The sequence below is a fragment of the Pelophylax lessonae genome, assembly GCF_965119305.1.
Source record: "Pelophylax lessonae genome assembly, chromosome: 3".
NCBI lineage: Eukaryota > Metazoa > Chordata > Amphibia > Anura > Ranidae > Pelophylax > Pelophylax lessonae.
Genome location: NC_138770.1, coordinates 268,265,289 through 268,282,651, shown reverse-complemented (window position 1 = coordinate 268,282,651; position 17,363 = coordinate 268,265,289). Strand labels below are relative to the sequence as shown.

The following is a 17,363-nucleotide window of genomic DNA, read 5'->3' as shown; positions in this document are numbered from 1 at the left end:
TTTGGTCAGTTTATTTAATCAAGCTCAAGCTCAAGCTCAAGCTCAATACATATTTGCAACATTTTTGCAAAACACAATTTACACAAACATAATCACTTTGTTACATTTATTTCATAATATATGCCACTGATAGTTTCTTAGCCTATCAATTTATATTTAAAATACTAATTTTTCACAGAAATAAATGTTTTAAACACCTATATATAATTTCCAGCATGCAGGATTATTTTTAAAAATTTGTTGATTTTATACAGTTTCACTAAACTAGGTTAATTATTTGGGAATTGTGGTCTCTGAGTTCTTTTTTTTTTTTTTGTTTCTTGTTATCTTTATACCAAACATACATGCACTGGCACCTTAAAAATGAGTCCATCAAAAATTTTTAATAAATAAAAATTATTTGAGCTTGAATTGGGTCTAAATAGAATATATATATATATATATATATATATATATATATATATAGACATAGATATGTGCAGGAAAAAAAAAAAGATATGTGCATTTCTCTCGTACAAAAAAATATATACAATTTTGTATATATTAGCGCGCCAGGGATATATTAACAGGATCTAGTATACTAATTGTATAAATAATATGTGGATAAATAAAGTGGTTAGTGATTTAAATCAATAAATAAATTAATTTAATTAATTAGTTGCAGCTGCTATGTAAAGTGCGGGTGCTAGTGATGAAAAAAAATTAATCACAATAGTGATAACTATAGCGCTTGCAGTGTCCCCTAGTGGGAGAAAATTAATTCACAATAGTGCTTAATAGTAATAAATAGTGATACTATCAAATAAATAATTAATTAAATACACTAATAAATAGACAATTAATAAATAAGTGAATACATAAATAAACCACTGGTAATTATAGTCCTTCACAGTGTGCAGTGAAAAAAACTTTCAATGGTAAAAAATGAATAAATCATGCAGTCCAAACACAATTAATATAATAAAAAAAAGTGCTGGTGCTCCTTGCTTTATTCCTTAGTGCTTCCTACCTAAGGTGGAACGCACGTGGTGACGTCATACGTACTCGAGTGGAACGCATACCGGAACTACCGCTCTCCACTTTTTGTGCCGAACATATGACGGTCCTATCTGTTTGCCTGTTTTGTTTGGTTTGAACACGGTTACCTCACATTTGCTGTTTAATTTTTTGAACTTTGGATGAGCACCTTTATCACCTGCTGGAAGTTTTATGGATTTTACCTTTGCTATGCATGGGGTGTGTGAATAAAAATATTGGAAACAATACCACACTATCCGCTTTTTATTTCCTCATCACGGCTGTGACTGGAGGGGACTTTGCAGGAAGGGCACATTCCAAGGCTGGGATCGTGGCTGGAGGAGACTACCCGAGGTAGAAGAAATACCCGTAGTGGCTGAAAAGACCCAGGGAAATCTATTCGATCCGGGCAGGATCTCTTAATAAGCACAGACGGTTTTAGTGTCATATGACATATAAAACCCACAGCATTCGGTGAGTGGGCATTTAATTTATTTACTCACGGTGAAGGAAGCACTAAGGAATCAAGCAAGGAGCACCAGCACTTTTTTTATTATATTAATTGTGTTTGGACTGCATGATTTATTCATTTTTTACCATTGAAAGTTTTTTTCACTGCACACTGTGAAGGACTATAATTACCAGTGGTTTATTTATGTATTCACTTATTTATTAATTGTCTATTTATTAGTGTATTTAATTAATTATTTATATGATAGTATCACTATTTATTACTATTAAGCACTATTGTGAATTAATTTTCTCCCACTAGGGGACACTGCAAGCGCTATAGTTATCACTATTGTGATTAATTTTTTTTCATCATGTGCATTTCTCTCATTAGGAATTTGCCGAAAATTCATTATAACTCCCACTAACGTTTTCAAAAATGTTATTTTCAGCCTAATTTTTGGTTTGGAGCATGCTCACATGGGCTATCTGCCAGAAATTGACTCTGGAGCTATTAATATCTTTTCTCTACTTAACTTTTTCACACAGTTTAAAAGCAGTTTAGCTCAAAATCATATAACACACCTTTCCCACACATTTTTTATTTTTTTCCTGCCATATTTTGTGATTTTGAAAAAATGAGTCCACCTTTTAGCTGGACTGTTTTTAAGTCCAGTCCTGACGTTATTTGATCTTAATGAATTTGACACTGCTCATAACGTTTCTGATGGTGTTATAGTGAATTGCATTTGCACCTAAAAATAGTTAAAATGGAGGTAAAATAGAACAAAATCAGCGTTGGAGGTACAATGAATTAGGCCCTCTGTCTCCAGTCTCTAAGGATGGTAACTGTTCACCCTCCCACTTCGCAAGATAAAACAGAGAAAGGCACTAAATATCATCTGGTGGTTATAGTCTGCTGATGCTCCTTGTGTTCTTCCAATCAGTCAAAGAAAGCTCATTAAAAATGCTGGATTGCTTCTCCTGTATAAAATGGTATCTCCGAAGAAGCCAGAAAAAAAATCCTGTTCTGGAAAAGTATCTGTTGTTGGTTTCATCATGTCCTATTGCACAAGACAGGGCATATTAACCCTAAAAATAGCCAGGATTTACTACATTCTACATATTACAGGATTTATCGATAGGTTTCACTGAACCCTCAAAGAATTAAACCTGTTTTCTGGTTTGCTTAGTTGTTTTGTTCCCCTAGAGCACTTGTTTGGGGCTAAAACGAAGTTTCATCTACTTCACAGGCCCATCTGAGATTTGCTCTTTGTAAGAGAGTGTAGCCCCTAAATTAAAGTGGAACCTTATCCACTTGCCGACTGCCTAACGCCGATCTACGTCGGCAGTCAGCCCCTCACAGGCAAAGTGACGTAGGGCTACGTCACTAGCTTGTGAGGGTCTAGGGAGCGGACCCCCCAGCGCGTGTGACCGGTGGACCTGATGTCATACGGTTCTACTATGTAGAACCGTTGATCACTCTTCATACATCTGAAGCCACAGCCAATCACAGTAGAAATCACGCCCCTAGGGACACATATAGCCCCTCCCTTTCAAAAAAAGTTAACCCCTTCACTGCCAGTGTATTTTTACAGTAACAGTGCATATGTATAGCACTGATTACTGTAGAAATGTCACTGGTAACCCCAAAAGTGTCAAAAATGTCAGTCAAGGGTCCGATCTGTCCGCCGCAATGTCGCAGTACCGCAAAAAAATTGCAGATCGCCGCCATTACGCGTTAAAAAAAAAACAACAAAAATGACAAAAATCTTTCCCTTTGTTAGTAAACGCGATAACTTTTGCGCAAACCAACCAAAATACGCTTTTTGCGATTTTTTTTACCAAACATAGGTAGCATAAAACAAATTGGCCGAAAAAGTTAAAAAATTTGGATTTTTACATTTTTTGGGGGGGGGGGGAATTTCATATAAAAAAATGTGAAAAATATTGCTATTTTTGCAAAATTTACGCTCTTTTTTTGTTTATAGCGCGTGATCAAAAAATAGCAAAGGTGATCAAATACCACCAAAAGAAAGCTCTGTTTGTGGGAAAAAAAGGACGCCAAATTCGTTTAGATACAGCGTCGCACGACCGCGCAATTGTCCGTTAAATTCACGCAGTGCCGAATCGCAAAATACCCCCTGGTCAGGAAGGGGGTAAAATCTTCCGGGGCTTAAGTGGTTAAAGTGAATCAACCTTAACTATTTTTAATCCGTATGCTAGTATTAGTAAATAGATAGGAAAGTATAACATATTTACTTGTTTTATTTATTTACGTATAATATGTTTACTTCCTGGATTCCAGGCCTAGGGAAATTATGTCATACATCCCAGGAGTCTTTAGGAGGGTAGGAGGAGTTTTTTTCAGTTAAGCACGGCCTCCTGCCTGCATGCATGAGCTAAGGGCAGATGGATTCCAGGAAGTAAATGCTACATGAATCATTTGCCCTTACTCAAGTTGGCCATGGCCAGAAATGATAGGAGAGGGTTTTTTTAAAGTGACTTCTCAGCAAAATAAAGCATGGAGACATGAATGGATGGGCGAGTTTGCTTTGAACATTGCCACATGCCTTCCAGAAGATTTACCTCCCTTCATGACAAGGCCATTTTTTGTGATACAGTACTGCGTTACTTTCTTGTTCAAACAGTTTTATTAATGTGTGCAGAAAAGAACATCCAAAGAAAAATGAACAATAAAATACAACAAGTAGTACTTTAACTGACAATTGCGCGGTTGTGCGCCACTGTACCCAAACTAAATTTATGTCATTTTTCCCCACAAATAGAGCTTTCTTTTGGTGTTATTTGATCACCATTGCAGTTTTAATTTTTTTGCACTATAAACAAAAAAATACCAACAATTTTGAAAAAGAACAATATTTTTTACTTTCTGCTATAAAACACATCCAAAAAAAAAAAAAAAGTAAAAAAATGAATTTCTTCATCATTTTGGGCCAATATGCATACAGCTACATATTTTTGGTAAAAAAGTCCCAATAAGCATCTAATGATTGGTTTGGGTCTACAAACTATGGTATATTCCTATTTATTTATTTACTAGTAATGGCGGCGATCAACGACTCATAGCGGAACTGGGATTATGCAGGGGACAGTCGGGACACTAAAAAACACTTTTTGAGGACCAGTGACACTAATACAGTGATTTTTCAAAAATTGTCCGTCTTTTTTCTTTTGTTTAGCAGAAAAATAAAAAACACAGTGGTGATTAAATACCACCAAAAATAAGCTCCATCTGTCTCAAAAAAATGCTATAGATCGCCAAAAAAAATGCTATAGATCGCCAAAAAATTCATAGATCGCCAAAAATGCTGAATACAGTGTTGCAGGACCGTGCAATTGTTATTGAAAAATGTGACAGCATTGAAAGCTAAAAATTGGCCTGGTCGTGAAGCGGGTATAAGTGCCAAGTAAGCAAGTGGTTAAGCGAGCTATCTGCTACCTCTACCTTTAGAAACCCCGGAAATGAAACATAGCTCATATAATCTCAGTACAAGTTTTTCTTAACTTCTCATATAACATTTTGCCTAGAGCAGTGGTATAGAAAACAACACAGAGTTATTTATGAAGTTCCATGTAGTTGCTTCATTGATATAGTTACTGTATGCTGCCCCAGAGCTAGGTGTGCAAACAATATACTGGGCTCCATTCACAGAATAAACTCGCATGAGATATTTAGGTGTCAGGATGCATTTTGCCTAAATATTTCATGCCATCTTGAAACTGTCAATTCGCTAGACCGTTTGTACGGTATTTACCAAAAAACACTGAAAACGCTCAAAAAATGCCACATGAACATGCAATATAATCCATTCACAGAAGGAAATAAATAATTAAATGCATGTGGAAATTAAGTAGTGGTCCAGGCATGCGGTATTTGTGGCATGTGTACCGGTTGTTAAGGAGCAGGCCGCCTGCTCCTTAACAACCAGTGAACATCATGTTTGTAAAGGAGTAGGCCACCGCCAAATTCTTAACAACTGATGAGTTATCAGCTGTAAGCAGGGTTTTGGGCTGAAAGCTGAAAATTTTTTTTTCAAAAAAGGCAATAAAAAATTGGGGAAAAAAACCCAGTGTGGGGTCCCCCAGTACATACCGGGCCAGTCGAGTCTGGTATGAATTTTGAGGGGAACGCCACGCCAAAATTAAAAAAAGATGGCATTGGGCCAACAACAAAATCCTTAGCACACCCTTTTCAGAGCATGCTATCCAGCAGGCCAGGAAAGGGAGGGGAGGGGGATGAGCCCCCCCCCCCCCGAGTGGGGTGCTTTGGGGCAAGGGGAAAGGGCAAAGCACCTTGTTCCCATGTTAAAGGGGGCTACCAGATTCCAATAAGCCCCCGCCCACAGATCCCCACAAGTACGGGCCAAGGTTGTGGGGAAGAAACCCTTGTCCCCATCAACATGGGAACAAGGTGTTTTTGGGGGGCTGAGCCTCCCCTGCCCCCCCATGATGAGGGAATGTGGCCTGCTATGGTTCAGGAGGGGGGTGCTCGCTCGTCCCCTCCCTTTCCTGAACTGCTGGGTTGCATGGTCAGATAAGGGTCAGGGAGGAATATTGGGGGGGACCCCATGCCATTTTTTAAAAAAAATTGGAAAGGGGTTCCCTTCAAAATACGTACCAGACCCAAAGGGCCTCTTTTTTTTTTTTTTTTAGATTCAGCTTTCAATTGTTAGCTGACAGCTGATGACTCATCGGTCATTAAGGATGTGACGGCCGCCCGCTCCTTAACAGCTATTTTGTTTAGTGGTTGTTAAGGACATGGGCGGCCGCTCACTCCTTAACAATGCCTATTTATTAATGTTAACAAATATGCCCGCTAGTGCCAGGCATTAAATTCAAGCATGTTTTAAAGTGAAGGGAGCGCTGATAAATAAATAAATAAATAAAGCTGCAACTAAATCCCATTACCCTGTGAGGATAAAATTGTGTACAAATAAATAAATATATAGTGCGCTAAATGATAAACCTGTAGACAATAGGTTTAAATAGGTGTAAAAACCAAATAACTGTAATACAATGTGATCTTGAACACAAAAAGTCCATAAAAGTCCATAAAAGTCCATAAAAGTCCTTAAGTGCATGTAATCACATCGGTGCTTAAATGAAAGATCTCATTTCACACCAGGTGAATTCTATAGGAAAATTGTTGACTTAGAAAAGTGCAGGTGTTCCCCTTACCAGACGGGTGAAAATAAGGTGCAATGAACTCTCCAAAAAAAACATAAGTGCAGTGGTGAAGATAGACCTCCGGTATATACATTGCGGAAGGTGGAAAAGATATCCAGAGGTTGTTTAACATCTATGTCCTAATCTGATCTGGCAAGAGGATACATACTCTTGACTGTTCACGAAGTGGGCAGAGCTGGTCTAACTTCACCACTGCACTTATGTTTTTTCATTGCACCTTATTTTCACCCGTCTGGTAAGGGGAACACCTGCACTTTTCTAAGTCAACAATTTTCCTATAGAATTCACCTGTTGTGAAATTAGATCTTTTATTTAAAGAGGAAGTAAACCCTCCTCGGCAAGTTGTACCTATAGGTAAGCCTATGATAAGGCTTACCTATAGGTACTGTAAATATCTCCTAAACATGTACCATTTACGAGATATTTACCTTCGATGCATCCAGTGACGTCACTGGCGCATGCGCTCTGAAGGAACGGCCACTCATGCCGTTCCTTCAGAACTCCGTGCCGTGACAGTCGGCTCCCGCACTCGTGCGCGGGAGTGACGTCACCGCAGCTCCGGCCAATCAGATGGCCAGATGCTGCGATCCCGGAAGACGGGCGACTGGACATGTCGCCCGTCATACAGGTAAGCGGGCGGCACGGCGGGGGCTCGTTTTAAGGTAAGTATTTCATAATGAGCTAGTATGCGATGCATATTAGCTCATTATGTGTTTGTCTTTCAGGGTAAAAAGGAAAAAAGAAAAAAAAAAGGGTTTACAACCTCTTTAAGCACTGATGTGATTACACGCACTTAAGGACTTTTATGGACTTTTATGGACTTTTATGGACTTTTTGTGTTCAAGATCACATTGTATTACAGTTATTTGTTTTTTACACCTATTTACACCTATTGTCTACAGGTTTATCATTTAGCGCACTATATATTTCTTTATTTGTTAAATTCAAGCTTGTTTTCACCACCAAAATACCGCAAGACTTCATAAAAAAAACTCTTGCGGTACTTTAGTTGCATTTTTTGGTGAATGCCAAAAAACGTTTTAACCTCCCGCCCCCGCTCGTTCACTAACATCCCCGCGCGAGTGACCGGCGGCTCCGATGTCCGCCGGCCACTCGTGATCTCCCGCTGAAGAGGGAGAAAGGCAAGCGGCTAATGTAAACAAAGCCGTCTGTCATTCTCCCTGGTGTAACTGCAGAGATCATACGATCCTGGTATGTAGGATCATATGTCTCTGTGGTTACATCAAAAGCCACGCCCTTTACAGTTAGAAGCACGCCCCTAGGGACACACTTAACCCCTGGATCTCTAATAAAGTTAACCCCTTCCCTACCAGTGTAATTTTTGCAGTAACAGTGCATATGTATAGCACTGATTACTGTAGTAATGCCACTGGTACCCCCAAACGTGTCAGAAATGTCAGTTAAGGGTCCGATCTGTCCGCCGCAAAGTCGCAGTCCCGCAAAAAAAATCGCAGATCACCGCCATTACTAGTTAAAAAAAAAACAATAAAAATGACATAAATCTTTACCGTAGTTAGTAAACGCAATAACTTTTGAGAAAACCAACCAAAATACGCTTACTGCAATTCATTTCACTAAAAATATGTAGCAGAAAGCAAATTGGCCTAAAATGTTAAAAAACTCTGATTTTTACATTTTTGGGGGGAATTTCATATAAAAAATGTGAAAAATATTGTTATTTTTTCAAAATTGACTTTTTTTTTTTGTTTATAGCGCAAAAAGTAAAAATCGCACAGGTGATCAAATACCACCAAAAGAAAGCTCTGTTTGTGGGAAAAAAAGGATGTTAATTTAATTTGGGTACGGTGTCGCACAACCGCGCAATTGTCCATTAAAGTCACGCAGTGCCGAATCGCAAAATAGGCCCTGGTCTTTGAGCAGCCAAATCCTCTGGGACTTAAGTGGTTAAGAAACCCTGAGCGGTATTTTACCACATTTTTTAAGTAAAGCAATACCGTTTTGTGAATGGAGCCCAATGTCACTTGCACTGTCTGAAATCCTTTGTAATAGAAGGGACCAAAGGTATACCTAACAAAGGAGAGCTCAGACCCTGGACTTTGTGTGATAATAAAGCGTCATTTGTAAGAAGATGAACAATAATAGCAGTGCAGCAAATGATTAAACCTAGTGTAACATAAGACAGATTGTAAACACTCAATAGTAGGAGGAGTTTAGGACAGGTTCAGGATACCTGTTGGTACTGACAGGAGAAAAAAGCCTCTGGCTCTAGGAACACTAACTGTCGTGCAAGCAATGCCAGTAGAAATGTGCCCAGCTTAAATAGAAAGGTAAAAGGCCTGGCTGGGCTGGTCATGCAGCTAATTGAATCAACACCAGGTGGATAACTAGTCTTGAACACAAGTCTTGTAGAATAACAGGTCCTGCAAGTTATAGCGATATAACTTCATGTGGCAACAAGCCTGCTGGTCTTTGGAAATGAAGGTGAAGCTGCAGATCTGTGAAATAAGATTGTGGCAGAACAAGAGGCCAAAATACCACAGGGACAGGTTGTCAAGCAGAACACTTGTCCTGTTTCAAATGCCAATATATGCAGTGACATACCTCTTTAGACCCAGTCTGTTTGGATAGTGTGGCCACTTGCTGACTTGGCAGAATTCGCATGCAGCATTTAACCAATGGCACCAATTTTAACTATATGGTTGCTAATTACCTCTATGCTTTTTACCAAATCAAAATCATCAATTAAATACTTTCATTTCCTAATTTATTTCTACGGCCTTGTGACCACTCCATGCTGTTCCATATCTTTCTTAGGGGGTGGAGATTAAAAGAGGACTGATGTGACTGAGGTAGGCAGGAGGAGGGGAGCTGTATCTGCCAAGCAGGGATGGCCATTGTTGGAGCGCCAATAACAACACATAGCATGGGATAAGGAAGATTCTAAAGAGCGCCGTAAATATGCATAGATGCAGCTTCCAGGTTCCAACAATGCTTAATGAACCATAGTAGTGCCTAAACAATGTTATCAGACCAGGGCTGGTAAGAATGGTATTATGAGGGAAGCAGCAATATCAGCAGGATATTGCTTTGCAATCCCTAAAATATGACATTGATCATATATGAAATGTGCATATTTTAATTGGAAACTTACAATAGTTTTTTTTTTTTTTTTTTGCCTGGAGAGGCACTTTAACTTAATTTGCTGCTTAAACTCTCAGAGACAAAACACATCTCTGCAAAAAAAAAACAAAAAAAAAAACAATAGTTTATTTACATATATTAAAACAAATAATTAATTATAATAAAATCAAATAAATAAATTATAAGATAGTATATCATATAGACTTCAAACATAGTTTGGTTAAAGACACCTCATGTTTTATTCAAACACTTTAGCGTATATATTATTACCATGACTGTAACAATCTATAACTTATATCCATGTACCAAAATATTTTGTAAGTTGTGCTGTGTTGGGGTGGAATCGTTGAGGTGCAGTTAAGTGAAATCAATAGCATTAGAAAAATGTTCCACATATCAAATACCTAACTTACTGTACAACAGTCCATACATAACATTGAAAATTGTATCAATCATTAGATCGGTTTACTCATATGCAGTTCTAATGTTCTAAAATAAGTGGGATCAATGCAGTCCAAAAAAAAGTGAACAGAGAAGAGAACCCAAACCAGTGCTCCCCAAAGGGGAAAAAGAGAGAGAGAGAGAGGCACAGGGTAAGGCAGTGAGTTTCTAGCTGAAGACTGTAACAAACATAAGGGGGCATAGGGCAACATACGAAGAGCACAAAAAATAAATAGACAGCATAGGACTCCTGGAGAGATTAAAAAAATAGTACGACACTCAATAGTCAGACACAGGTATGGATTAAAGCAGGGATTTTTTTCTCCGAAAATAGGTACAGGTACTCCTCTCTTCTGAGTCACCCCTTGTCTCCCCCCCCTACCCACCTCCGAGCGCTGTCCTTTGGTTCCACCCTCTACCCACCTCCCAGTACCGCTCCTTTTAGAGAATACAGAACCAAGTATCATGTTGTGGTTCTAGGTAATTTGAATGGAATTTATTAATGATAACTAGAAAAGCAGTAAAATAGATCCCCTGGAATCAGAAACAATAGACCCCCCCCAATCATAGATCCCCCAGCAATAATAAATCTTCCCCTGCAACAATAGAAAAAAATAGTAAAAAAAATCCCCTGCAATCAGCAACAATAGACCTCCAAACAACAACTGGCCCTAGCAACAATAAATCCTCCCCTGCAACAATCGCCCCCCCCCAATAAATCCTCCCCTGCAACAATAGGCCCCCACCCCAACAACAATAGCCCCCCTAGCAACAATTGTTCCCCCAAGGAACAATAAATCCTCCACTGCAACAATAGCCCCATCCACAACAAAATGTCCTCCCGCAACATTGGATTCACCCCAGCAGTCAGCATCAATAGGCTATTCAGCTCACTCCACTGACCCCAGCACCCCTTTGCCATTGCATACAGTCAGACTGGAGGTTCCGGCACCGCGTTCCCCGGCATTCCCACTGAAAAAAAGCCCTATATTAAAGTATATAGGGACATAAGTAAGAGAGGGTTTCCCTTAGTTTAGAGAGGTGCTATCTCATGTCTTATGTGGTTAATTGGACACAGATGACCAAAAAAAAAAAGGGGGGGGGGAGTTACCTATTCCCTAGCTAGCCTAAAACTTTTTTGTTGTTTAAATGGCTATAGATAAGTTCAACTCTTTTTATCAAGTGTGCCTAATGCTGCCACAGTGTACGGGATACTACAGATTGCAAGTTACTTTTGTACTTGCTCCTCTAACAACTGTTTGTTGGTTGGTTGTTTTCTTTGAGAAAAGGTAGTAGTACACTTTTTTATATTGGTATATAGAATAGAAAATTAGATTGATATGACTAAACAGATGCAAAACAGTAGGAAAAAGTAATATGATAAAGCTATGATAGGACTAAAACAAATCAAATAGAGGAGGTCAGGTGGATTGAAGTGTTGACTCAGTGGGGATGATTTACTAAATGCAAAAAGACTGTTCTCTTTGCAAATTGCAAGGGAATTTCCCCTAGAGCTTGGTGAATTAGGTGAAGAACTGGTGACATCCAACATCCAATCATATGCAAGAAAAAAATGCTGCTTTTTTTCCTTTATATGTGAATTGGATATTCTTTGCAAAGGGGGGTTTCACTGCATTCACTGGGAAAAAATCCCTTCCAGAGTGCAACATCACTTGCAAAGTGAAAAGTGTATTTGCCTTTAGTAAATCAAGCCCATTTACAATAAGATGATATTGCAAAGGACAATCAAAATTCAGCTTGGGAATTGCTTTGTGAGCAGCAATAATTGGCTGCAGGTATGTCCAGCTGTTATGTTACTTAAAAGCAATTCAAATGAATATGCATTCCTCAAAACTGTCCCTATTTTACCTTGTTCACAAGAAATCAGACTCACCTGTTAAACAATGTCACAGCCAGCCTCTGGCTCAGTCCAATACTACACTGCATCTGAGTATCACAAACCAAAAAAGCTATTTCATTAATTTTTCATATCCAAAGCAAACTCCCAATTCATTCATGTCTCCATGCTTTATTTAGCTAAGAAATATTCTTGAAAAACACCCCATAGAATTTCTAGATGTAGCCATCTTGAGCAAGAGCAGATTATTCATGTAGCATTTACTTCCTGGAATCCATCTGCCCTTAGTTCAGACATGCAGTCAGGAGGGTGTGCCTAACTGAGCATCCTCCCCTCCTGAAGACTCATGGGATGTATGACATCATTTGCCTAGGCCTGGAAAACAGGAAGTAGATGAAGAAATGTAAAAAGAAAATATATATAAACAAGCAAATATGATATACTTTCCTATCTATTTACTAATGCTAGCAGCATGAGGATTACACATAGTCAGTATTGATTGAGGGAGTGAAGTTCCACTTTAAATAGTGTCATGCAACTGTCATATACCAAAAGGTAATATCCTGCGCTAAATGTGTCCAAAATCAAGGACATTTTTGGTGAATTAAAAAAGTGATCCCAACAGAAGACAGCAGCACTCACATACCTATACAAAATAAATACTCAAAAAAGTGTGTGCTGCACACACTAATAAAGTGTATAAACAAACTCATACTATAATTAATATGCTGTTACAAAAATCCATGTAGATATAAAAAAAAAATCAGTGAATTGATGAATAAACATAAATAATTAAATAAATAAACAGTCCCATATTTATACAGTTCATAAAAGGTGAAAAAATCAGTCCCAATGGCAGTGCTGAGAAAAACAAGGTGCTATACTTGTGCATCAAAAACATCAAGAATTCTTGTGCTTCCAGTGATCACCAGAATGTGCTCCACCAAGAGAGATATTAACGCCTCTTACCAGATTCTAAAACATCTATAGAAAGGTCTGACTGTGCTTAAAAGAAAGCCCTCAAATAGATAGATGGATGAGATGCAGCTTGGCTCCAACCCAGGATTAGCTAACATACCATATAGCCATACATATCCCCAAACCGCCATCACACATCAAAAGAAAGGCATTGTACTCGCAAAAATGGATGAATCCAAATAATCACATGTAAAGAGGAAGAGGAGCGATCATTGTGCAGTAATAAAAACCATATTTATTAGAAAAAAGGTTATCTACTCACATATAAGAGAAACAACATGAGCATGTACAATGCATTGAGAGCCCTGGCAGGCGTGATGACGGCACCGCTGAAGCTCCACACTACGTGTTTTGTCCAAACGGACGTCGTCACTGGGGCAACAGCGGTAGCACTGATGTGATGCTAACTGAACTATATAGGCTCAACATGACATTAGGAGGCGTTGCCACCTCTCCACATACAATCTTCCAGCAACATATCGGCTGTCCTATTACCGGAGACCAAAGCTCTCAGGAGTAACAGTGTCAGCAGCCTGAAATAATAACATAGTAGGATCAGATCACCCAAATTAAAAAAAAAAACAAATCATAAAGGTATGAAATAATAAATAAATGTTCAGATGAACACTGGCACAATCAATTTATATTTTCTGCCTAAAAATAAAAATACTGTGGTTAGAAAATAAACTAAAAATAAAAAATATTAAATGGAAGTAACAGCACTATCTAGAGGTACAAGTATGAATTGACAAAATAATAATTAATCATATTAAACCATCCTAAATAATAACAATAAAAAATTATAATGTCAAAAAATATCTACAATATAAAAGAATAAAAAAAATGTATAGAAATATATATATAATATAGTTAGGAACTAATGTGACAACCATGTCCAAGAACCAAATAAACAAGCTGTTACTGATAAAACAATTGCTGTCCCATTTAATATTGAGCTCCTGAGGACAATGGGTTTTGAGTTCATAAATCCAGTGGGTTTACCGCCTGGAAATTTCCCAAATAGTTTTGCTGCCCCTTCAATGAGGTAAAAACACCCTTATTCCAATTGCTTTTAAACAGGAAGGATCCTTATGTTTATGTTTTGAAAGGCTATGTTTGCAGAACCCTTTCCTAATTTTTGCAAGATGTTCCCCAATTCGTACCTGCAAGACCCTTTTGGTCCTCCCCACGTATTGCAGGCCACAATTGCACTGCAAAAGTTAAGTAACATTTTTTGTAGTACAGGATATAAAACCATCAATCTCTGAAGTTCTACCGGTGACCATAGATTGAAAAGTTTAGGTTCTAAGTGTGTTCAAACTACAGCACTTGGTAAAACACAGTATTTTCCCATTTCTGTGGATGTAAAACACATTATTTTCCTTTTTCTGTGGGATTTTTTGTACTGTTTAGGTTTGTTACATATATCACTGCATGGTGTTAACACGTGTCATATGTATTAACTTTTTATACACTAGAAAATATTATTTAAAGGGACAGTGCATTTATATGCTTTATGATCGTTTTGTTGTAATTTATCCTGTTTAGCGTCTCCTATTTTCAGAGGAAATTTTTGAGTTATTAGTTTTCGTTTTCAATTTGTAATCTATTGCTTATAATTAAATTTTCATTCATTTTTATTGTCTCGCACAATTGGTTACTTATTCATTTTACACCAAGTGCAGGAGGTGTTATTTTTTACACAGTTTATACAGTTTATATTTTTTTATGTTCTTTTTCCAGCTGTCGTGGTATTTGCCTTCATCCTGTGTTGGTTGCCCTTCCACGTGGCACGGTACTTGTTTTCCAAGTCTTTTGAAGCCGGATCCTTGGAAATCGCTCTGATAAGTCAATACTGTAACCTGGTTTCCTTTGTGCTTTTCTACCTGAGTGCTGCCATCAACCCGATTTTATATAACATTATGTCAAAAAAATACCGCGTGGCTGCTTGCAGACTATTCAAACTAAAGAGGATCTCCCGTAAAGCCCCTTACACCATAAATGATGAGAGTTCTCCTGCCTGGACAGAGTCTAATGTCAGCACATGACAATGAATAGATGGGCTACGTGGACAACATTGAAGCCATAATATGCCAACAAACACATTGTAGAAACCACGTACTGCATTGTGTATTTAATGTGCGCACATAATGGAACCAAGAATTATCTCAGGTTGCTGTTGGTTAGTGATGGAAATTGGGACTGATCTAATGTACCCATTAGAACCCCTAATGATCATACTCTAGAGTAGTTCTTTTTTCTTCTCAACAAAATATTATTTTTTGTATTAGCTTCTCATAGGGGTGCTTAAAAAAACAAGTTTCTCTGATAAAGTTTTGGTACATTTGCAGAGTGTTTAATAAGCTATAACTTACTTGTGCTGCTATGAACTGTCTGTAATGCATTGTACTGCTTCATGCTATGGCTTAAGTGTCCAGAAACTAGATGTCTTATTTTTCATTACAGTATAGGGTTTCAATGTAGTGTGGCAAGAGACAGGAAATAAAAGTCTCTTTAAAACAAAAAAGAGTTTCCTCACTGTTTTACTATGATATTTACATGCAGATACTGTTATGTAATCACCAAATAGTATTGTGTGTTTCATGGAACTGTAAGTCAGTTAATGGCTGGCTGGTCTTCAGCATGTTATGTAGTACACCTGGCCCTTTAGCGCATGCGGCCCTTTGGTACTGTAACCGATCCCCTCTGCTCCGACTGAGTATATCTGTTTTAAGCCTCCCAACTTCCAAGTAAATCAGTGATCAGAGCCCTTGGTTACCCAAACATCAGCCAAAACTTGATGAAGGGTACAATAGGAATGACTGTTTATTGAACAAACTCATACAGAATATATACCCCACCAGGTCAAGTGAGCATGATTACATTATCATATGCAGATGAAATTGTATACAGAAACATAATTAACCTGACCTAATTAACTAGCCATCTGGACAGAAACAATAGGTGAATGTGAATCCACATCTAGACAATATAATTAACTCAGCACTGCAACAAGGCTAAAACAAAGTACATTACACATTATCCAAAGTATAAACACAGAAAACCTTATTAAACAGACAATAGAAGGAGGCCCCAGTAGCAGACTGTGTGTCTCCAAAATTGGAGTGCATGGAATCCACATCAAAGCTTTGATTATTCAGGAGTCACAGACTTCATGGCAGTGGTTTACAATAGTCTATGAGGCAAAGCTCATACAATGTTCTATCATTCTGATACAATAGAATTAATGTATCATAGATTTCTTGAGGGATATTGTGGATAAATACTACTGTCCCATTTGAAGTAATCCAAACCACATTCTTAGTGTCCATTTAGTAGCTGTCCATCATTTTCTTGGTCACCCTGTCACAAAAATGGCGCCGCAAGCTTGTGGCCTGCGCCAAGAAAATCAGGCCATCCATCCCATAGCTCCCCCCCATAGAAATAGACAGACCTGTGGCCAGACCCACGACAGGCCTGCAACAAGTCGGTTGGACCCCCCCTGAGTCTACAGTCCAAGTCCTTGGGGAACAATGCGAATTGACAAGTGGGTGCCCACATGTGGGTATGGCAATCAGTGACGGCGTTTCCTCACAGATATATATCAGTAGTGTAAAGTGCAAAGAGAGGTTGTAAACGGCGCTACCTTTGTGCAATTAAAAGAGATAAAGTGCATACATTCGCTATTAAAGAAATATTATAAAAGGGGTGTCCCATAAAACCAAAAAAAGGGTTAAATAATATATATGCTGTATATCAAGTGGGTTCAAGTCAGAAAAGATCAAATATCCTGATCTGTGATAAATAAAACCCAGAAAGTGCTGAAGTGCAATAAATAAATTTAATAACATAGACAGTGTTTTTATTGTGATGTACAAATAATAAAAATCAATCCAGTGTAGAAATAAGCTCAAGTGTTAGTGACATTCCTGGCACTGTTTACTGCTGAAAGTGCACCATGCCAGTAGAGAACAAATAAGTGAGGTGGAAGTGATAAGTGTTACCAGGGAAAAATCCCTTAGAATGAAAAAAATAAAAAATTAAATAAAATGTCAGCTGCAATCACCCGTGTGACCACTAGGTGTCGTGCTGTGAATACAACCTGCCTTGTACGGAAGTTTAGGCAAGAATGGATCTCCAAGGGTCCCCCTCCACAGTCAAAGCACCAGTTGGCGTGTTTCCATATGGAGAGAAAGAAGAGGGGAGCCTCATGAAGTATCAAATCGTGTAAATAAAGAAAGAACGTAGCATCCACTCACTGTGTAGAACCGTGGTAGCTGCCTCG

The 17,363-nt window shown here is 38.3% G+C and overlaps 1 protein-coding gene across 1 annotated transcript in view; it reads left to right on the top strand.

Moving 5' to 3' along the window:
* The window catches only part of GHSR (growth hormone secretagogue receptor), a 37,630-nt gene extending 22,092 nt beyond the window's left edge, over window positions 1–15,538 (top strand). Inside the window, exon 2 of the mRNA XM_082248879.1 lies at window positions 14,822–15,538. Within this exon, the coding sequence (XP_082105005.1) occupies window positions 14,822–15,126 (305 nt within the window). The 3' untranslated portion in view covers window positions 15,127–15,538. The remainder of the gene's footprint in view (window positions 1–14,821) is intronic.
* Window positions 15,539–17,363: the final 1,825 nt, after the last annotated feature.